The sequence below is a fragment of the Bombus bifarius genome, unplaced genomic scaffold (genome assembly GCF_011952205.1).
Source record: "Bombus bifarius isolate JDL3187 unplaced genomic scaffold, Bbif_JDL3187 scf7180000009952_frag, whole genome shotgun sequence".
Taxonomy (NCBI): Eukaryota; Metazoa; Arthropoda; class Insecta; order Hymenoptera; family Apidae; genus Bombus; species Bombus bifarius.
Window position 1 is genome coordinate 20299 of NW_022885437.1, and position 8823 is coordinate 29121.

Consider the following 8823-nt stretch of genomic DNA (forward strand, 5'->3'; position numbering starts at 1 on the left):
CTGTGTAATTAATGCATAAGAAATAATAAGGCGATGGTAGATGTATCGTTCAATGTTTCAATATGTCGGAGACGAAAGGACGCCGGGGCCCCTCCTAACCTCCTAACATTGTAATCTAGAGTCTACTATAGCCGTAATGAAACAATCGCAGTTATCCAAGCCGATGGTAACTGTTCGGGATTAGTGACGGTGAGCTTTGGCTCGGGGCGACAGCCTGCCGCCCAACGTAGCCACGGTTAACGGGGCGGGCGCTCCGTCTAACAAAGGTGCGGACCGGTGTTATGACCCTCATTAAAGGGGCAATAATAAATTAGAATCGCACTTTCCTCCAACTCTGTTGTCATTGTATATTCTCAGAAGCATTCTCGGACTTTCCATAATTAAGAATGTTTCGCATACCTGATGCACAATACGTCTGTCCTTTCAACCGTGTTTCATACACCAAACAAATGAACAACTGCTTAGGCTTTACCAGCCTGTTAATTAGGGGGCCCCCTTAAAAGTCTTAACCCACCCAATGGTGGCAAACATGAAGCGAAATGGCGTCTATATAAGCTCGACAACTAGCTCGGAGATCACATTCCCAATTCGACTATCGAACAGAACGATTGAAAGTTCTTGACGCTTCGAAGTTCTTGACGTTTGAAAATTCTCGACGTTCGAAAGTTCTTCACGTTTGGAAGCGCTTCGCGATTGAAAGCGTCCTTATACATCTTCACCACACTTGGAGCAGTAAGTATTTTATTTCCTTCAAATCGTTTCTTCCACTGATTTTTCAAACAATTTGTTTGAAATTATTCATTTTATTTCTTTATTTATTATTTATTTATTTTTTATTTACCTATCTTAATTTTATTTTTCCAGATTCTTCTTCGCATTTGGAAGTACTTCGAGTTCGAAAGTTCTTCACGTTTGGAAGCGCTTCGCGATTGAAAGCGTCCTTATACATCTTCACCACACTTGGAGCAGTAAGTATTTTATTTCCTTCAAATCGTTTCTTCCACTGATTTTTCAAACAATTTGTTTGAAATTATTTATTTTATTTCTTTATTTATTATTTATTTATTTTTTATTTACCTATCTTAATTTTATTTTTCCAGATCGTGCCGTATAACAAAACGATGGGAGAGTGCCCGCTTGGTTACAATAGCTTGCACATCAGAACACAATCTCGAGACAGTTTACCACCGAATTACGTTATGGTGAGCTTTATTTGCCCATGTGGTGAATTCATCTCGGAATTTGGCCTGCATCGCTACCTTTTATACCATCTGACGGGAAGGACGGGACGAAGATCAGGCAGCCCAGCAGCACGTCCATATCTCCAGTTGCTCACCAGGTTGCAAGCAGAAGCAATTCTGGGGCGTCGCAGGAATACGAATGAAGATGAACAAGAAAAAGAAGAAGGAGAAGAAGAAGTAGAATACTCTCCTGATCGCTAAACTAATTAGACTTGGGAACTACTTTATATGGGAACTACTACCCACTTTAGTTGGGAACTGTAAATAGATGTTGTGTATAACAGGCTCATCACACATAAGTTGTATTGTACATTATAGTAAATAAATTTTATACTTCTACTTAAAAGATAGATTCTAAATTTTTCTTTATCCCTTCTATCCCTTCAATTCCAATTTATCATATAATAGATTATAACTTCTGTCCAGTTTGTTAAAATTTCTTTAACAACTTCTGCGCTTCCTGTTTAGCATCTCGATCATCTTCGTTCTTTGCAGGATAATCAAGGGCCATTTTTAAATATTTCGTAGCTAGCTCTTTTTGATTTAATTTTAAGTGGCTTTTTCCCAACATTAATAAATTTTGACTATAGAAATTGGGATCAATTTCCTCTGCAGTTTCAAAATATTTTAGAGCTTCCTCGAATGATGAAGATGGCGGTTCTCCAAATATTGCAGATGCAATTTTTCTTTGATACCATGTTAAATCAGCAACTTGATAGCACCAAGTACCAAGCATGTACATAAGTGTTGGTTCTTTTGGATTTAGTTCCATTGCTCTCTGCGACATTAAACATATTCGATACAATTGCTTGACATTGTGTCAGGGAATGAAATATTTATAAGTATATATATATATATATATATATATATATATATATATATATATATATATATATATATATATACATATTAATATATTATCATGAAATATACCAGCATATGTTTCTTAACATTATATGACTCTTTTATTTGTGCTTTTACTCCTTCATAAAGAGTCTTAGAATTAAGAAGAATCGATGCCCATTTGTGTGCAGCCCAATTATCCTCTTTTATCTCTAGTGCTTCAAGTATTAAATCATAAGCTTCGAAAATTAATTTCTTTCCATCCACTTCACTCACAATTTTAGACAATTGATACATTGCTCTACACAAACGCCATATAATTTCAATATCACCGCTATCCTATAAAAATATTCAATTTTATTATCTACATTTATAAGTGATATACATAATGTCATTACTTTATAATTTATTAGAAGGTCATCTATTTCCTGGTATTGTTCTTGCTCGTATAATGCATCGGCTTTTGCTATTAGAACTTCTTTTGTAGTTATGATTGCTTCGTTGTCACCTCTCTCTTTTGTAAGACCCCAAATACCCATAGCAGTGAACGACTATATGGTACATAATTTTGTTGTTAACATGTACTGATTGCTGCTCTAATAATGAAAACTAATTGAATAATTTTGTATAATATATTAAAATTTATAGATCTGTGGCGGCACGGGCCACGGAACTTTTCAACGGCTCCGGATGCAAAGCGCGACGCCGCCAAAGCGCAACACCGACGTGCCCAATGTACCATCGATATCTTCACACTCTTTCCGCCGAATTCTCGGAAGAGCATACACGTGCCAGCACTGGCGGCATATTTAATGAATGCACGCTAGTGGGGAATATCGATGGGCTACGAAGGGAAGAATCTGCGCGATCCGAAACAAAAGCAGAGTCAGTCTGTCTTACGCCATTAAATGTGTAACTCCTCGATACTATTTGCATAGCAAAGCGTCGAATGATCTCTCGGTGTCTATCGTTATTTGTTAGTTGTTACCAGTTGTGTGTTAAGTGTAATTGTTAATTGTTAATTGTTAACTCTGATTGTTGATTAGTTCTAAATAAACTATTGTTCGTTAAAAACACCAAGAGTAGTTCCTTACGCACCTATCACCATACCACCTCAAACTGGTGACCCCGACGTGATTTAACGTGACATTTAGTGAAAGAGGTGACCGTGATAGTGCTATCGTTTTTAACCACCGATTTTGAGTGCACCGCGACGATGGAAAGTAATACACAGGGAACCATAGCCAGCCAGGTGATCAGCATGTCTCCACTGCTGCCCACGAACACGGCGGCATGGTTTGCCCTTCTTGAGAGACAATTCGAGGCAGCGCGAATTACGGAAGACACCATTAAGTACGTTACGCTGGCAAAATGCCTCAACGATCAACAGCTCCAGGACGTGGAAGACCTGATGACGAACCTTCCAGACATCGGACGCAACGAGAAATTAAAACATGCGCTCATTCGCAAATTATCCGATACGGACGCGACCCGGATAAAGAAGTTGGTGGAAAGCGAGGAGATGGGAGATAGAAAGCCATCCCAGTTTTATCAACATTTAAAAAAACTTTCCAGCCCCTCCACGCCCGATGATTTTACCCTCACGCTGTGGAGGAACCGATTACCCGCCCGCATCAGGCGTATCCTCGCGGCAGTCGACGATTCGGACCCAGAAAGGTTATTGCGGCAGGCGGACCTGATCGCTGAAGAATTCACGGAGGATTTTCAGCGCACCGCCCGAGTAACGGCGGTAATGGACCCACCAGCGCAAAACGCTGGAGTATACGAACCAATGGCCGCCGCAATCAAGGTGTTGAGCGAGCGAATATCACAGTTGCAGGCACAGATGAACGCGTTGAGCATCATTAATCATCGTCGACCACGATCACGATCACGCTCGCGTTCGCGATACCACCGACGTTCGCGCTCGCGAGATCGGCCACGGCAAGACGATCTGTGTTTCTATCATGCAAAGTTCGGAGAACGCGCGAGGAGCTGTCGTTTCCCATGCACGTGGAAGTCGGGAAACGAGACCAGCCGCCCGTAGACGCAGCAGACGACGACGGCCTGAGATCCCGCCGCATCTTCGTTACGGACAAGGGAACGAAGATCTCTTTCCTCGTAGACACCGGCGCCGACATCAGCGTATACCCCCGCAGTAAAATCCATAGGCACGTCAAGAAAAACTCGTACGAACTATTCGCGGCCAACGGGACTCGCATCGCAACGTATGGTACCACTGCGATTGGCCTTAACCTGTCCCTAAGACGAGCCTTCAAGTGGAACTTCGTAATTGCCGACGTTCAAACGCCTATCATAGGCGTAGATTTTTTAAGCCATTACGGGTTGCTCGTGGACCCGCGAAACAAACGACTCCTCGACACGACAACCCAATTATCATCAAGGGGATATGCTGCCACGACGGAAGAAATATCCATCAAAACCGTAATCGGCGAATCGGTCTACCATCGACTTTTGGCGGAGTTTCCGGATCTAACTCGTCCACCGGCCTTCGGACGAGAGAAAATCCGACACAGTGTGGTACACCATATTGAAGCCACACCCGGGCCACCGGTCTACAGTAAACCTCGACGTCTCGCACCGGATCGTCTCAAGCAAGTCAAGGCGGATTTTGCAGCAATGATCGAGCAAGGAGTGATGCGGCCATCGAAGAGTCCATGGGCATCACCCCTGCATGTCGTCCCAAAGAAGGACGGAAGTCTACGACCATGCGGCGACTATCGTGCGTTGAACGCTCGCACCATACCCGACAGGTACTCCCCACCACACATCGAAGATATCGCGCAACATCTGTACGGTAAGCGTGTCTACTCAAAAATCGACCTTGTCCGCGCTTACCACCAAATCCCGTTCGCGCCAGAAGACGTTAAGAAAACCGCGATCACGACACCTTTCGGACTTTTCGAAGCAACCAACATGATATTTGGGCTTCGAAACGCCGCGCAAACGTGTCAAAGATTCGTTGACGAAATTACCCGTGGTCTAGACTTCGTGTTCGCTTACATAGACGATTTCTTAATCGCATCCGAAACCGAAGAACAGCATCGCGAACACCTTCGGATTTTGTTTGAACGCTTAAACGAGTATGGCGTAGTCATCAACCCAGTAAAGTGCGAATTCGGTGTGAACGAAATCACATTCTTGGGACACACCGTAAACGCCGACGGGATAAAGCCGCTAGCCGAACGCGTCGACGCTATTGTAGAAGTACCGCTCCCCGGGACCGTTAAAGCACTACGCAGGTACCTCGGTATGATTAATTTCTACCGACGTTTCATACCGGGAGCCGCAAAAATTTTTCAACCCCTAAACGACCTTTTAAAAGGAGGAAAAAAGGGCAACGCGCCCATCAAATGGACAGAGCAATCCGAAGCTAGCTACCGCGAGTCGAAACGCGCCCTCGGTAACGCCACGATGTTAGCGCATCCGATACCTGGCGCACCTGTTAGCCTCGCGGTAGACGCATCCGACTATGCAATAGGAGCGGTCCTCCAGCAACGCGTCAACGACTCTTGGCAGCCGTTAGGTTTTCTTACCAAACCGTTGAACTCCGCGCAGCGAAAGTACAGCGCGTACGACCGCGAATTACTCGCTATGTACACTGCGGTAAAGCGATTTCGATACGCCATAGAAGGGAGAAATTTTATAATTTTCACCGATCATAAACCCCTTACATATGCGTTCAACCAAGATCCTGATAAGTGTTCGCCGCGACAATTCCGGCAACTAGATTACATCGGACAATTCACCACCGACATAAGATATATCACGGGGTTAGACAATAACGTTGCCGACGCTCTGTCACGCATCGAAGCGATAGGAAAGTCTGTGGACCATCGAGCTCTCGCCGCCGCGCAAGAAGCCGACAAAGAACTAAGCAACATCGTCAACTCCGGTACATCCGCGCTACGGTTAAAGAAAATACGTTTCCCCGATCACGACGTAGAAATATATTGCGACGTATCGGGTGACTTTGTACGACCGTACGTACCGAAATCCTTGCGGCGCGACGTATTTAATTCGCTCCATGGACTTTCCCATCCAGGGATACGTGCCACTCAAAACCTGGTGACGACGCGTTTCGTCTGGCCGTCCATAAACAAGGACTCCCGAAATTGGACACGACAATGTATCCCGTGTCAACAATGTAAAGTCACCAGGCACGTATCCTCACCCGTCGGAACATTCGGAGAATTAGCGGGCCGTTTCGAACACTTACACATAGACATTATCGTGATGCCATATTCAAAATGCTACCGATATTGTCTAACGTGTATCGACCGTTTTTCGCGTTGGCCCGAAGCCATTCCCATCGCCGACATGGAGGCGGCAATCGTCGCTTCGGCTCTCCTTTCCACGTGGATATCTCGTTTCGGCGTGCCTTTAAAAATAACGACCGATCAAGGACGCCAGTTCGAGTCGAACCTATTTAACGAACTATGCCGGTTGCTCGGCATCAGACATTTGCGCACGACAGCCTATCACCCCGCGTCCAACGGGATGGTAGAGCGCCTGCACCGACAACTAAAAGCAGCAATCAAATGCCACGATACGAGCAACTGGGTGGATATCTTGCCGATAGTTCTATTAGGCATACGAACAGCTATTAAAGAGGACCTAAACGCGACGGCAGCCGAAATGGTTTATGGCACCGGCATACGATTGCCGGCAGAATTTTTTGTACCGACTAAACAACAGGCCAATTCGGAATTCGCAAGTCGCCTAAAAGACCGAATAGGAAAAATCAGGCCTCATCCAATTACGCGACACGGCGAAAGGAGAACCTTCGTGTTCCGCGACCTCGAAACATCGCCTTATGTATTTCTGCGTCGCGACGCCATCGGAGACCCCTTACAATCACCCTACGACGGGCCCTATCAGGTTATAGAGCGAGGAAAAAAGACCTTCACTATTAAAATAAATAATAAAAACGTAATAGTGTCCATAGACCGATTGAAACCCGCATTTCTATTTAACGATAATATTGAACACCATAGCACGGAAAAGCGCAATGTAACGATACCACCTGGTGCCCGAAACGAACAAAGCGAAGGGGACTCAAGAGTTCATCACACCACACGCGCGGGCAGGAGAGTTCGATTTCCTGATTGGTTTCAGGCGGGTCTCGGATAGGCGTTAGGAGCCGGCGAACGTGCACCCTTGCCTGTAACATTTATATATTTTTCATTTATATAGCGTTATCACTGGTAAGGGGGTACTGTGGCGGCACCTGGCCATGGAACTTTTCAACGGCTCCGGATGCAAAGCGCGACGCCGCCAAAGCGCAACACCGACGTGCCCAATGTACCATCGATATCTTCACACTCTCTCCGCCGAATTCTCGGAAGAGCATACACGTGCCAGCACTGGCGGCACATCTAATGAATGCACGCTAGTGGGGATATCGATGGGCTACGAAGGGAAGAATCTGCGCGATCCGAAACAAAAGCAGAGTCAGTCTGTCTTGCGCCATTAAATGTGTAACTCCTCGGTACTATTTGCATAGCAACGCGTCGAATGATCTCTCGGTGTCTATCGTTATTTGTTAGTTGTTACCTGTTGTCTGTTAAGTGTAATTGTTAGTTGTTAATTGTTAACTCTGATTGTTGATTAGTTCTAATTAAACTATTGTTCGTTAAAAACACCAAGAGTAGCTCCTTACGCACCTATCACCATACCACCTCAGATCATTAATATTAACATTACACTTACAATTTGCAAGCGGTCAGATTATCAAGTTAAAGCTAATATCGACTAAAATTAGAAAATTTCTCTGGTTGCAACGAAGTTTAAAAGTCTTATGCAATAATAGAAAAGTAATAAAAAATAAAATCGTGCTTAGATATAATTCCAAACCTTTGAAATGTGTGGATTGAAATCTTCTATGAATAAGCGTTCTTTGTAATACTTTTATATCTCTGATAACGAATAACGCTCTCCGTAACGACATATTAAATTATAGTATTTACAGAAAAAAATAAAAAATTTGTACAATATACAACGTGTTCAGATTTGACTAATTATGACAGATGTAATTCTGACAGCAAAATTAGAAAATTCCACGTCAGATGAGAATCGAATAAAGTACACAAACATTAACAGCATTGACAGATTCGATACTGAAAACTCGATATTTTCAATTCGATTTATCGTAAAGATGTTGTGTGCGCGCGTGTGTGTGTGTCTTCATCTATTTTCTGTTACTGTCTGATACGATCAAATACGATCAATTATATAAAATATGTCGGAGAGGACATTCGAATTAGGGTTAGGGGCGTGAAACGAATCTTCGTTTGGGTTACACGTTGTCGTTATGCAATAGAGAAGACATTGACTAGTGCAAATACGATTATTATAGAGCCGGACAAGTAACCGTGGTAGTTAGGCACTCGAGAAACTAATGACAATGATCCTAGGTTCAATAACGAATCCGCGGTCGACTGGATGATAGATGAACGTACTCACAAAATCTAAGTCGGATGCGTGATATTCACTGGTCGTAAAGGGTTACTCCTTTCATCAGTGAGATCGCGAACGAGAATGCCTTTCCCGTCCCGATGATGCCACAGAGGAAAACTATAATGGGGTGTGTCTAAGGATACGAGATCATCGGATTCGTCGAGAAAAGCCTTCGTTCAGGAAGTAAAGGAAATTGACGTTGCTGCTAATTGGTCAATCTCCATATCGGTGGTTAGAAAAAGATGCCAGCCGCCTTCGA

The 8823-nt window shown here is 43.9% G+C and overlaps 1 protein-coding gene across 1 annotated transcript; it reads right to left on the reverse strand.

The window, feature by feature from the left end:
• Nucleotides 1-1519: 1519 nt before the first annotated feature.
• LOC117215972 (regulator of microtubule dynamics protein 1-like) lies at nucleotides 1520-7900 on the reverse strand. Its single transcript, XM_033462529.1, has 4 exons — nucleotides 7818-7900; nucleotides 2483-2680; nucleotides 2175-2423; nucleotides 1520-2019 (listed from the first exon to the last, which is right to left on the reverse strand). The coding sequence occupies exons 2-4, from the start codon at nucleotides 2621-2623 to the stop codon at nucleotides 1672-1674; spliced, it is 738 nt and encodes a 245-aa protein (XP_033318420.1). The 5' UTR covers nucleotides 2624-2680; nucleotides 7818-7900; the 3' UTR covers nucleotides 1520-1671.
• Nucleotides 7901-8823: the final 923 nt, after the last annotated feature.